We start from the raw sequence: 14,347 nt of genomic DNA, 5'->3' as shown, positions 1-14,347 counted from the left end.
AAACGCATTACGCGGCTCAGTGCACTAACGCAATGACAGCTATTAAAAGACCACATTCAGACCTTACTGATGATGCCAACTATATACAGGCAGAAGAGGATATGAACGCAAGTTACGGAACGTGCAAAACTGCACGTTAAACATTTCCCATAAAGAAAACACTTAACGTGGTTTATTGCCTGTGATAATAAATTATTAAATTCAGCATCTAATTAATAAAATATATTACTGTATATTATGTACATTTAAGCAGATGAGCTCAGAATATAAGCCCACAACCCACAAAGTTTCACCAAACCATTTTTTCTCCCATAGAAAAACAAAGCGCAGTATTTTTATGTTTCATATTCGCTGCATATTCGCCTAAGCTGCTTTAGGGACCGTCTGCAGATTTACCTCAAAATGAAACAAAGTACAATAATTTATTCAAATTAATGTTTACAGTAAATTAATAATTTACTCAATCTGACTAAATATATATTGCCAACAATACTTTCCCTAAGTATGTACACTACACATATTTTTTAAGAAAAAAATTACAGTAATTCACCAAAATGGTTTTTTTCGTGTTCCAATTTACTAGTGACCAGACTGACTTGTTGCTTTTTTTTATGTTCCAAAGGTTGTAGTACATTCCTAGTGACTAGACTGACTTACTATAGGTAACATTTTTGCTAATACCTCCCTTGCTGTACATAAAGTACATCAATATTTTTTAATACAACCTTTGGAACATGAAAAATACCTTTTGGGGTCTTACAGATTTCTGTACTGTACATATATGAAGGGAGGTATTGGCAAAATCTCACCTGTAGAAAATCACTATAAGTAATACAAGCTTTAGAATTTGACAGTGTGTTATTTTAAATTTTAATTAAAATACATTGGACGTTTGAACCCAGTCGGTGGAATTGTCAGACGGTCCCTTGGGTGCGATAGCGCGTCAATACGTTCTTCGGTTTAAATTTGCACTTTTTCGGCAATAATACACCTAGGCGGTTTTGAAGTCCTTTTTTATGTGAGTGGTTGTGGTTGAAAGTGGTTGCATATTGTTAAAACTAATCGTGGCATCGATATCTTTGTAGGACTGTCGACTATGGAGCCAGAATATAGATCAGTGGTAAGGGAAAGCAATAATAAAGAAAATGCAATGCATTGCGTTCTTCTGACCTCATTTGCTTGCCTCTATATAGTTCGCATAATCATCAATAAAGTGTATTCAGAGATCTGAGGTCTTATATCACTGTGTTAGTTCGCTGAGGTGCATTATGCATCCTTGGGGAATCCTGGAGTGACATGAGGGGATCCCCAGTATTACAGCACAGCGTCACACAAGCCATGATACAAAGTTATGGTAACTAAGCAACCGAAAGCAATATATGTCTTCCTCAGATGTAATGTTAGTTCTGTACTTCAGAGTTTATTTACTTTGTAACTGGTTTATGACACAATGTACAGCCTACAGGAAATCTGTGCTGTTGTTTGATCATCAGATATATACTGTAATCATATGGTATATTTAGGGTGCATAACAGGTGTTACCGGAGATTAATCACTATACAAATCTTAAATAACAAAAAAATAAAAATAAAGCTGATTTGGTTACAAAAAATAACCACCCCCTTTTGTCAATAACTGTCAAACTTCCAACTTTAACAATACCACATTACACCACTTGGAGTCGGGATCCTCTTGGCCCCCACTGCGCCACACCACACTTTGGCCAAGTACCGGCTTCACGTTTTTCCCTGGAAGTCTTCAGTGCCATTAAGACACCAGCCAGTGTGACATCAGTGAGATTGGCTATATGACTAGCATTAAACCCTTAGGGCAGAGGTCTCAAACTCAGTTCCTGGCGGGCCATATACTGTAGCTCTGCAGAGTTTAGCTCCAACCAGCTCCAACTCACACCTTCTAGTAAACTTCTAGTAATCCTGAAGAGCTTGATTAGCTAGATTAGGTGTTTTGGAGTCTGAGACCAATGCCTTAGGGGGACATTGTGAGACTGGAGGGCGCCTTATTATAATAAACCATTTTTTGTTACTACATTTCCAAATATATACTTTTTATATAATTAGAATAAACATTTTTGTATTTTCAGTTGTAACACCAAATGGTTATAGGTGTTATAACCTAAATCTAAAATATATATAAGAAATATAAATAGAAAGTGAATTAATGTGCTCATTAATTGGCTTCCCCAAATTTTGACCATCTCTGTGACTTTTCCTGCATATTGTGATTATATATCACATGCCTTTAAAATAATTTACTTTTTTCCCCATGATAATTTCCCATCATAATATTCTTCAAACAAGAATATGTTCTACTGTAATGTCTCAATACACCACAAACCATATTAAAAATGTATCCTCAAAAATCCTGTGTTCCAAATTCAAATCCAGTGCATATTCCAGTATGACAAATGTAAGGTGCATTTGGTAGTGTCACTCTTATGGTTTAGTTTGAGTATTTCTTCTTCCTGTGTTTATTTCCTGTCTTCCTTAGCTGTGTTCTGAATCGCCCCCTATACCCTCAATCACTATTCCCTACATTTGTCCACTAATAGTCCAATTTAAGGAGTCAATTCAAATGAATGAGCAAATTTGATCACTGTAATTTTCATTAATTCTGTTACGGAGCCGACGAGACGAGAGACTTGCGGATCCATCTGCAAAGCTTTAATAGGAGACAGAGACGTGGTCATAAAACAGGCATCGGTCAGACAATGGCAAACAGGTATATTGAGGGCAAGACAGAAGAGTAATCCAAAACGGGCGTGATTGATGAGCGGCTAACAATATCCAGAGGGCTTGACATGAGGGGTAATCCAATAACATGAGCTAGAGTCCAGGCGAGGTGCAAACACAGTCCGAAACAGCAGGCAAAGGGAAACTAAAGATAAACAGGCAATAATCAGGAACACGGGAAATCAGGCAGGACAAGACTATGACTGAACAACGAAAAACTCGAAATGGCTCCATAGAGTAGCTATCACTAGGGGAGTGATAAGCGCTAAACAATACTCGGTGGCGGGAAGGGATCAGAGTGAGTGTTAAATAGTGAGTGAATGATATGAAACAGCTGTGTGCAATCAGTGCTGTGTGCAATTAGTGAAACAGCTGTGTGCAATCAGTGCTGTGTGCAATCAGTGCAATGAATGATGTGATATGTAGTCCGGGATGATATGCAATAGTGTGTAGTGCGAGAGTCAATGAAAATGGAAAGGGTGACCTCTGATGGCTAGCAGACGGAAGTTCATGGACCGGATTCGTGACACATTCGGTACAACCCTCACTCTCACAGAGTTTCAGCACTACAAAACATTTCACATTGCAGTTTAAACAACACTTCTCACGCATACACAGTTTGAGAGGTTAGAAGGCCACATTATAGAAATTATTTCATATAGATACATTAAATTCAGATATAGAAAATTCATAAATAGACCAACTGTAATTTCAATTATTTATTGTTGTGTTCTTCTGTTACCTCATGAAGCTTTAAAACTGTCTTTTTTTGTCTGTTTCAGTGTAAAAAAGCAAACATATGGTCTTGAAAAATGTGATGAAAAACATCGAGTGCTTCAAAGTGTGATTCAGGAGTTTTAGGAATTGAGAGCAAGTAGATAGAGAGGAGGGTGATGAAGGAAAAAAACAAGCGACCGAGAGCAATGGTGTTTGAGAGTGTGAGCGAGAGCTGTAATGAGCTGTGTCTCATTTCTTGCGTCATCAAGGTTGTCTTATTTTAGAAAAGAAACCATTACATTCCAAAGTAAGAATGAAACTACAGTTATTATGCCTCACAGGGAATAACAGTCGATACTGGCTACATTGCACTTTGCTTAGACACACATTTACAAAGGTCCTTAAGCACGTCCCCTGGGGGTAATACCTGTCACCATTTTGAAGTGTGGAGTGTGGAGATTTATATGGAGAGACCATTGACCCCTTTATTTTGACCAAGGGAGCGAGTCTACTTATAAAACTCAGACAGGTCCATATACCACAAAACATCATAATTGTGACGTGACAGAAGGTCGCACATACCTAGGACACAGCCTTCGAAATGAGACACAGCTATGGTGTCTTCGCCATCTTCACCAGCTTTGAGAAGAGACTCATTTGGTTCCAAAAGCGTGATGAAAACCAACAACGGAATACCAAACCCACACACAAACAGGTTGTGTTCAAAACCCAGAGAAGAAAGAACACTTAGCTTGGTAAACCACAATAAAGATGAGGGCCAAAAAGTGTAAACACATGGTAGGGTGGCACAGAAACAAGACTTGACACCAAACAAAGGAGACAGAAGTAGTTGAATAAGCATTTTATTTATTTGATCATTTGCATGTTTTTGCAAGATTAAATTCGACATGAAATGGAAGTTGTGATTGTTTCTCTTTCCTATTGTGATATCCAAGTGAAATGCTACTTGAATGAGATAAAAATGTAGAGCGGGACTTGGCTGATTCTAGCCTATCATTTGCTATTTTGCTGTGTGTCCCTGGACTGGATTGCATTATTTTCCCTGACAAATAGTTTGCCAAGCCTAAATGTATCAATTTACTATTAGAACCTCATCCTGAGTTCGATGTGAACTAGATTTTTCTAAAAATTATTAATAAATAATTACCCTCTAATATTATTATTCCCACACAGAAATCTGTTAATACATTTTTACATTCCATTTGGGTGTGTGTGTGTGTATTGTTTGAGGACACAAATGTGTATAATGACATGGGTACTACAACGTAAACATGGTTTATGAGGACACTTCCTGTGTCCCCGTAAAACAAACGGCTTAAAAAAATATGCAAAACAGTGTTTTATGAAATTCAAAAATTGCCAGTAGTTTTCTGTAAGGGGTAGGTTTAGGTGTAGGGTTGGTGTAGGGCGATAGAACATACAGTTTGTACAGTATAAATTATTACGTCTATAAGTGTGTGTGTGTGTGTGTGTGTGTGTGTGTGTGTGTGTGTGTGACCAAATGAATGTCTCCACAAGGATAGTAAAACCTTTTGACAGACTGCAGGCCGATCCCCACAAGGGGGAAAAACTTATTAAAAATAGTAAATGATGTTTATCTGAAAGTGTAACAGTGCAAACAGGTTTTCTGTAAGGGGTAGGTTTAGGTTTAGGTTTGGTTCAGGGGATAGAAAATATAGTTTGGTCAGTATAAAAGTAATAGAAGTCTATGGAAAATCCCCACAATTCACAGAAACAAACGTGTGTGTGTGTACTATGATGACACTATTTTTGTCAAAATACTATAGGTTCAAAAATATCAAAACTGTATCAACAAGTAGGCTATAAAAATAGTGTTTCAGTTGAGACTTTACATTCTCGTTTTAACTTTTATTTTTACTTATTTTTTTCTACTACATACTGTGGACAATGCATCACATTTAACACAGCATGAACACATTTCTACAGTCTATCAGGGTTTTTTGCCTTCTGGAGGCTTAAATGAGAGCTGCGTGATATCACGTGGTTTCTGGGAAGCAGCTCTTTTGTTGAAATGGTTGAAACTGGCAGAAGGGAAATTGGCTGGAGAAGGTACCAATGTGGGAGGGGCTTATCGTCCCGTTTATTGTTATTGTATTTGATATGTTATGATGGCTCAGTAATATGTCACATAACACCTACTCACGTTGCAGTAAATAACAAACATTATTAGCTGAAAGTGGCGTAGTCCACGGAGTGGGCTGTAGAAACGTCACGTGGTGCTTAAGACGTTTCTTAATTTTATTTTCTTAAAATTATTTTATTGCAAACGTTGCCAATGTTTGTATAGCATGCCTTGGATTTGTGCATATATATTTACATATTTCATAAACCATTTAATAATTTAAAAATATGCTATATTTTCCAAAGAAAATAATTCGGCGCTGTGTGTGAGCCGCCGAGCGCCCCCTCCAGATGTAGTTGGTATTTATATATTGAACAGCTTCGGTCGCTCCACTGCTTTGCTTTCAGGAGTTTATTGTGAACGGACTGTGATCTCCAGAACGGCTGACAGTACACAGGACCGAAACTAAGGTAATCGAAATGACAAACTAACGTTACATTAGGATTTTTACAACGTTTAAACAAAAATACTGTTTTATGCGCGAATTTATTTAAACACACAGCTATTATGCTACATTGATTTGGAGAGAATGATTTTAGAAGAAACTATTAAATACTATTTGATTTTGATTTTTAGTAGATCATTAAATTGTAAGAGTTACAAAAGGTACTGTGACGGTTCCTTGGTATAGACAATAGTAGATACTGATTTTTGAATGAGTATCTGTACTCTTAACTCCACTACATTTGAAATGAGTGTTGCAGTTACAAATTACATTTTGCATGGACCTAGCTTTTTCTGCGGCAGTTTATTTCTGCTGCCCCCTGTGTGTATATACAGCCCTAGTTTTTCTTTAGTTCCTTGTTGAATGTAATGGTTGTCTGTTTGCCAGTCATTCTGTTCTTTGTTCCCTTTGGTTTTTGCCTTATTGTTTGTTCTAGTTTTTCCATTAAATATCTGCACATAGATCCTTGCCTCTGCCTGTTTTCCGCAGCTTCTCCACAACGTTACAGTTTTTCACTGGCATGTCTCTTTGACTAGTGCATCTTTGAGCCTATATTTAGTATAAGTAAAATACTTAAGTACTGTTGAAATCAAATAATCTTAAGACTTTTATTCTAGTTGTTTTGGAATTGGTGACTTGTAACGTGTAGTGGAGTAATTTTCACTGTAAGGTATCTGTACTTTTACTCAAGTATGGTTTTTAGGTACTCTTTACACCTCTGCTTAGGGCACTACTAAAGGGGCACCAGAATGCGATTCCTATCGTCGGTGATTACCACAATAAATGAAAATATTTAAGAATCTTCTAGAGTCAAAATAATATTTAATAAGCTGTGCGTAATTACAATTGAGAAATGTTTTTATCAAGTGCTTGCTTACAAAGAACTCTTACTTGACCCCGTTGTTCCTATAAGCCCAAAAATCTTTGAACCACATAAAAAATTAATAACTGAATGCATTGTGCTCAAAATACATCCGTTAATTCAAAAACTTTACTCATTTACTTTCTCTTCTTTGTGGAGACAAAATGGGCAAAAATAACTGGCTGTATGATCTAAAAATAAGTGAAGTCTTTCAAACTGCTACACTGAAAAAGAAAATGGAGTTGAGAACCTGAGGCAGAGTGAAAGAAAGAGTCCTGATAGATGTCCAGCCAGAGAAAACATAGAGATTGTGGACTTTCATAAGGTAAGACAAAAGAACAGGTTAAAGGGACCATGGCCAGATTAAAAAAACACCCAGATCAAAAGTTTAGACTGATCGGTATGTTTGGTTTCTGATGGAAATTTCAAACATTAGAACTATGATCCACTTTCGTTGATTAGCAGTTCTTTAATTAGTTTGGCTGACTAATCAAAAAACGATTGATCAAAATTAGAGTATGTATTCATTTTACATTTAAATACATCAAAAACATGGTACTTTTTATTAGTGAATTTGTAATAATTACTCACTTCCATGAACTGTCAATGTATGATACGCCTGACTTTTTTTTTAAAGACAAATCAGCAGCTGAAAATCAATGTGTTTTTCAGATGGCATCTGGAAGGATTCGTTCCACACGTCGCCTGCGTTCCTGGATAGTGGAACAGGTGTGTGTGTGTGTGTGTGTGTGTGTGTGTGCATGTAGTGTGTTGAGTATTTCGGAGGATCTGAATTTATGGAGATCAGATGGAAGATCAGATGGAAGAGCCATTCATGCTATGAGATCCACTGGCTCCAAATCTAGTGAGCTGCCTACCTAGCCAGCAGAACCTGATTTTACCAAGTGCGACGTTCCTGGATCAACATCTTTGTTGACCCTGGAACAAAATTGTGATTAACCAATCAGATTTGAAGAACCAGTTTAGGTTTGCAATCAGTGTTTGGTGCTTGTACATCAGAGTCATTTATCTATCATTTCCTCTGATTTTAGCAATTACTCATGGTTAAGGTTAGGTTTAGGTGTAGGGATATGGTCAAGACTAAATTTTTGGATTAAAATGTTGTTCCAGGGTCAACAATATATGTTGACCTAGGAACACATCTAACCTACCTAGAGAGTAGTTTAGCCATAGGCACAAAGACTTTCTTAATCTGATGGAGGTAGATTATGCTCTCTCAGTGTTGGAGATATACATCCTTTATGGATTAATGTTGTACTAGATGCACTCCCCTGTCCAACATTTTTCTAAACCCTTAAATTGAATCCATGAAGTCTGAACATTCCATGAGTGGATGATTGAGGTGACCAGTTTTTCTTGTAAACCTCTCATGTTTTTAGAAATTCACTTTTTCTGCTGCAGTTTGCTCTCTTTCAAATGTTTCATCTTATAACAATCTCTAGTGCTTCATGGTATGGTTTTGTTTGTTGCTGATATCTTTTGGTTTGTTTCTCTATTGTGTGCTTTGGGATGTAGGTGAACAGTGGGAAGTATCATGGCCTAGTGTGGGACAACCCTGAGAAAACCATGTTTCGTATCCCATGGAAACATGCAGGAAAACAAGATTTCCGAACTGAGGAGGATGCAGCTATTTTCAAGGTCCAAATGTGTTACCATCTTTCTCTCTGTGTCCTTGTTTCTTAGTTTTTTTTACACAATGAACAACTTCCAAAGTGCGAGTGTTACCTAGTGCACTCAACAATTAGTGCAGTCATCTGCAAACTCAAGTGATGATTTCTAGACTTTTGTTGATGATAAATAATTTACACATTTATGGTCAGAATGAATAAGAAAAGGAGTTGCATCTGTAATTTACATAGTTTAAGCATGCAAGCCATTTTAAAATGGTTGATTCAAATTTTCATTAGAATTTTTTCATTTAAGGCATGGGCAGAGTTTAAAGGGAAGCTTTTGGAGAATGGAAATTCAGACCCTGCGTCCTGGAAAACTCGCCTTCGCTGTGCCCTCAACAAAAGTACAGAGTTTTGTGAGGCCACTGAAAGGTCACAGCTGGACATCTCAGAACCCTACAAGGTGTACCGCCTCGTACCACTAGAAGAACAAGGTAACCAAGGGATGTGAAAAATATATGGATATTAGCAAGGTTGCCAACTTCCATGCATTTGGCATGAGTCACACTTTCAGGCTCTTTCTCACGCCTCTTCAGGCTCTAAATGTCTTGACAATTAACAAAATGACACAAAATAAATACCTAACTTTGCTCATAGCATTTTTCCCACTAGCATGTGGCTTGATTGGTCTACAACAGATATTCTGGTCTAAAGTAGCTATATTCCACCAATTAAACTTTTTCCCACTCTTCACAAGGTGACCATTAAAGAGCTAGCTGTCCAGGTGTCACCAAATACAGGTTGCATGTTCTGTTTGGTCTGTAAATTTCACAATGTTACAGGCCACTATGGTGGATGAGTATCTTTGATTTGTTGAATATGTGCACTGTGGCATGAAAAACCTCAGTAATGTCACTTACAGTAGTGAAAAAACGTGTTAGTATGATAAAAGACACATTTGAAAAAAATGACAGGAGGCCACCGAGCAAATCGCATTGAGATTGTGCATAATCCAAGTTGTCTTGAACGTCAAATAGGTTTAATTTGGGCTGATTACTGCATCAGGTACCCAAAACAGTTCTTGTGCTGTTTCATGCGCTTGAGAGATTCTTTCCTCAGCGCATAAATTACAATACTCTTATATAAATATTTTCATTTCACAGAAGAGTCTGTCATAATAGAGATACCCTGTAGGATTTAAATCACTCATATTCTTCAAGTAGCAATTGCTTTTTAGTCCCTCTCAGTGGTCTACATGGTCATAGGAGGAATTGTTACATGAGCAGAGTCTTATCTCAAATCTTCGATCTTTAAGCAGTTTACACAATTTGTACTTTGCATAGAAAAAAGCCCCTCATACTGGGTTTTCCCCTTCAGAGTGTGCACAAAATTAAAATGATAAAAGCAATCATTTAAGAAAAACAGGAAGTAATTTATTAGACTGTTTTTTTAATGCCGGAAACTCAAAGCTTGAAGAAAAGCTACTGTAAAACAATGAGTAAACATTTTCTTTTTGGATAATTACAACCCTTAAAAAACTGTCCGATTCAGTCCATGTCATCAAAATCCAGCCTGGCAACCAAAGTTGGCAACCCTGATACAGTCAATCCAACATGACTATTACTAGAGATGTGTAAAAATAACTGACTAATTGACTAGTCAAATATAGTGAGGTTGGCTAGCTAGTTTGTTTGTAAGGTGTTCTTTCTGGAATCTGTTGTTTGTTCTTTACATTCTGTAAGTCGCTCACTAAAGCAGTAATAATAACTATTTTTATTGATTGATTGATTGATTGATCGAATGCAGAAATAGTATTCTTAAACAAACACACCTGACTGATTATGAAAATTATGAAAGCAACTTTTATTACCAGCAAAATGTCTGTAATAACTGCAATGAATATGTAAAGGAATTACTTTTTGTAATTATTTAGTCCGTTTTTCTCTCACCATAGGAGTGGGGAAAGTGAAAAAAGAGAATGGACAAAAGCCAGTGAGGAGCAGCAGAAAGAGATGCAGTGAATCCGAGCAAGATGAGGAGCAGACTGCATGCAAAATATTAATCAAAGAGGAGGTTATTTTGCCCCAGTCCATCAACATGGTAAAAACATCCAGCACATCATAACTAATCATTGAGGAGCTATGCTGTTCATACTTTAATTAAATTGCAGTTTGCAGTATGCATGTAAATAGTGAAAGCCTGTGTTACAAAAGCATTATGTAAACACTGAGTCAAGAACACGCATTAAGAGACATTTGCATTCCTCAGCTTGGTTTTGCAGTGTAAAGCATTGTATGAGTCTACAATTAATTGGGCACTATTTTTACAGAGTGCACAGGAAATCATCCCACACACAGGAAGAGAAATCACACTCCAAGCAGAGCTGGAGACAAACCCCTTGAAGACTGACAACAGTAATGATCTAGTTTTACGCTATGAATTTTACCCTGATGTGCAACTTGCATGGCTCTTTTGTGTTGAATGCTGATAATGCAATGTGGGTGAATGATTTATTATCGTTCTTCTCTTTCTTGAGACACTGAAGATATCCATGTAAACTTCACCATTGAAGCTGTCGAGAAGAGAGGTGATGATTAAAAATAAAATTTTATTAATTGATTAGAAAAAAAAACGGTTGCCAAACGGTTTCTTAAAACTCTATTGTTCTTGTACTTTCAGTGCTGCATTCTTTCCACATAACTGTGCTCTACATTGGTCAGGAGGTTCTGCGGCGAGAAATAATGGGTAACGATGTTCGGATCGCTTACCTGCCTCCCTCACCTGTCCCTCCGTCTCCACCGTCTCTAAACGGCACTAGCTTCCATCGAATCCCTCTCCCAGACCCTCCGTCAGACATGAGCTCCGACCCCAGCCTCGCCCCACGTTTGACAGCTCTTAACAAATTGCTGCCCTTCATGGAGAGTGGAATAGTCCTGACCTCGACAGGAGGAGGCATCTATGCCAAGCGCTTCTGTCTGGGACGGGTGTTCTGGAGAGGACCACATAACACTACCACAGGACCCTGTAAAATGGAGAGAGCAAGCGAGCCCACCCAGCTGTTCAGCAAGGATATATTCAAACAGGGTAAGTGTTTCACAAGCATATTTTGTGCACTGAATAAATAAAAATGGTTATTAAAATTTCTATGCTCCTTATAGTTCTTTGGCTTAAATGTTTATTTAAAATGGATGAGTAACAAAATAGCAGAAATATCTAGAAACCTGTTGAATCCATATGATTTTAGCTAATAAGACTGGATGGTAAATCCTCAAGAAGTTGCCATCTAATGTATAAATCTGTTTATTTTGCAGGTTTCATTTTTTTAAGTTCAAATGATTTTTTATATAATACATTTTAATGATTTATTTTTAATTTAGTAAATCTTCATGTAAAATAAATATTAATTTCATTTCAGCAACTATGGATATGATTTTGCTATCTACATTATAGTGTAATATCATATATATTGGCTTTATGTCAGCCATCAGTCACATCTCTGACATCAAAAACCTGCATCAGTCAACCACTAATCCTAACTTTAATGAAGGGTTTGGGTTCACAACAGATTTGATTGAAATTCGTTTTTTCATAGTTTAAACCTTTTTTAGCAGTTTGCATGTCTGAAGTGCTGTTGAGTTTGTTTTGGTAGAATTATGTGTTTGCATCATTGTGTGGAAATTGTTACAAAAAAGGTGAGAATAGTAATTGATACATATTGAAGTTAGCAGAATCATTTGATTTCTTCCCTTACCATGATAGAAGATGACCCATCTCATGGCACAAGATTTTGGTCATACTGCTCACCTTTCTTCTAGAAAGTTATTCCAATTATGCGTTCGTCTTTTAGCCCCCCAGTGAGCATGCCAGAGGTGACTGTGGCAAAGAACGACAAACAGTTTTAAAGTTTACTAAATGATCTTCACACCTCCTCTGATTCCCTTTTTTTAATTGATGACAGCGTTAATTTGAAAGTTTCTTTGTTCCTTTCAGAGTTGGACGATTTCCGCAGTGGAGGAAAACAACCTCAAAGTGAGATCACGCTGTGTTTTGGAGAAGAGCTGTATGATGGAGATAACATCGATGATAAACACATCATCATTAAGGTACAGACCTGATATCAATGCAGCAATCAATTTTGTATATGGATCAAATGCTATGCTACATTTGTGCTATAAGTGGATGTAACCTTTGCTACTTTAGCAGCTGTGAAAAGTTAATTCAGCCATTTTTCATTCTTGTGTCGTTTCAAACACAAAAGATGTTTTGCATAATGTCCAGGCTGCTTCTGTGAGACCATGAAAGTAATTGGCAAAAAATAAATAAAAGCAGCTGCAAGTATGACAGCAGATTTGAATCATCAAATCGCACAAAATAATGGAAAATGTACTTGCCATTTTCTGCCAGAACATTTTATAGACATTTCCGTTAACCCTAAAACACAATGCAAGTTCAAAATTGAAAATACAGGTAAAACAAACAATAAAAAAAGAGTTATAACAACAAAAGAGTTTGAATCATATGAATATATCATCTTATTCACACTAGCAAATAAGAAAACTTGCCACCTTGACACTTGGATCTTGCAGATTGAGACCTTTTGTTTTGCAAAATATTTGAATGTTTTGAATCGAGCAGAAGCACGAATAAGAGTTTGAGATACGGCAGACAGAAAACATTTACATTTCCACGAGAATTATTGTTTTGGGGTGAACTATTCTTATAATTTTCATTTTTTTCTCCAGATCTCTATCCCCTGGGTTGAGTCGCAGATAAAAGAGGTCAAGACCCTCAGAGACTCTATTGCATTTCTCAAAAGTTTGGCCAGCCAGTCTCCTACAGGGGAAGTGACGCTAAACATTGTTGAAGTATTGCAGCAGTAACAAACCTCTAAGATAACACTTACTGCATTCTTAACATTAAGGGTCAAAATGAAGAAAAACGACTATATATGGCATGACTTGAGACAACTTGTATAAACTCTTTCTGTAGGTAGTGGAAATAAATATTGTAATTATTAGTTGTTTCAAATTCTTAAAATATGTAGCCATATAGTAGTTAAATCCACATATTTATAAGTAATATAAAACGCCTTTAGTCAATATAGCTTTGTTTGTTTCACAGCCAAATGTGTAAGAACACAAAATATGTTGTGTCATTTTTTACCACTATGCATATATCATCTGCCGTAGTGGAGTCCGAGTAAAGATGTTCAAAATCATTAAATGCATTAATAACGATGTTTACGGTTAACTACAAGTGGATTGTTAAGTTACCCTGTACATTTTCATCCAACGCTAATGTTTCACTGAATTTATCACTTGTTTTAAAAATAAATGAATCAATGGCAATAAATCATGTCATCACTTGCCTTGTTCTCTGTTGTTGGCTGTCTCAGTCGTAATGAGAGATACCAAGAACTGAACTTTTCTTGGATTCTATTTAAGAAAAATGAGTTTGAGGCTACTTGTTTAAGAATTTTGTCACCAGTACTCATGCAAACACAATAACCATGCAGGTATCAGGGGTGTAACATGGCAGGATGGTCACAATCGTATGCATCTGTGCAGGCTCACAGAAACACATCTGTGTGACAGTAGGTGGCGCTATAGAGACCTGCAAAGATGAAATATTTTTGTAGGCCAAAACCTGGAAAGGAGTATTTTAGCACTTCCAGCTTCATAGTTCTGAAGTCAGTGGGTTTTATTTTTGATTGTTTCATTTTTATTTAATTTTTGGCTAAATGGCTGAAATAAGATTTTTGGTTAACACAAATATATT

At 36.8% G+C, this 14,347-nt stretch overlaps 1 protein-coding gene across 3 annotated transcripts; it reads left to right on the top strand.

The window, feature by feature from the left end:
* Positions 1 to 5,977: 5,977 nt before the first annotated feature.
* Positions 5,978 to 13,921, top strand: irf9 (interferon regulatory factor 9). 3 transcript variants are annotated; one of them, XM_016233601.1, is made up of 11 exons: positions 6,009 to 6,041; positions 7,098 to 7,263; positions 7,611 to 7,667; positions 8,475 to 8,597; positions 8,883 to 9,063; positions 10,524 to 10,669; positions 10,899 to 10,983; positions 11,106 to 11,156; positions 11,249 to 11,653; positions 12,560 to 12,672; positions 13,312 to 13,921. In XM_016233601.1, exons 3-11 carry the CDS (start codon positions 7,611 to 7,613, stop codon positions 13,447 to 13,449), a joined length of 1,299 nt encoding a protein of 432 aa, XP_016089087.1. In that variant the 5' UTR covers positions 6,009 to 6,041; positions 7,098 to 7,263; the 3' UTR covers positions 13,450 to 13,921. The 3 variants fall into 3 exon arrangements, with proteins under 3 accessions (XP_016089086.1, XP_016089088.1, XP_016089087.1); XM_016233600.1 differs by lacking the exon at positions 7,098 to 7,263 and having other exon boundaries at positions 5,978 to 6,041; XM_016233602.1 differs by lacking the exons at positions 7,098 to 7,263; positions 7,611 to 7,667 and having other exon boundaries at positions 5,978 to 6,041.
* The last annotated feature ends 426 nt before the right edge of the window (positions 13,922 to 14,347 follow it).

The sequence above is a fragment of the Sinocyclocheilus grahami genome, unplaced genomic scaffold (genome assembly GCF_001515645.1).
Source record: "Sinocyclocheilus grahami isolate Dianchi unplaced genomic scaffold, SAMN03320097.WGS_v1.1 scaffold435.1, whole genome shotgun sequence".
NCBI classification, from domain to species: domain Eukaryota; kingdom Metazoa; phylum Chordata; class Actinopteri; order Cypriniformes; family Cyprinidae; genus Sinocyclocheilus; species Sinocyclocheilus grahami.
The sequence above is the reverse complement of the archived record's forward strand: the minus strand, read 5'-3'. Positions and strand labels throughout refer to the sequence as shown.

Excerpts from the sequence above, each read along its gene's own strand:
- irf9 (XM_016233600.1), top strand. The coding sequence starts at position 7,611 with ATGGCATCTGGAAGGATTCGTTCCACACGTCGCCTGCGTTCCTGGATA. Across the intron at positions 11,157-11,248 it reads TGAAGCTGTCGAGAAGAGAG|TGCTGCATTCTTTCCACATA; the intron begins GTGATGATTAAA and ends TTGTACTTTCAG. Across the intron at positions 11,654-12,559 it reads CAAGGATATATTCAAACAGG|AGTTGGACGATTTCCGCAGT; the intron begins GTAAGTGTTTCA and ends TGTTCCTTTCAG.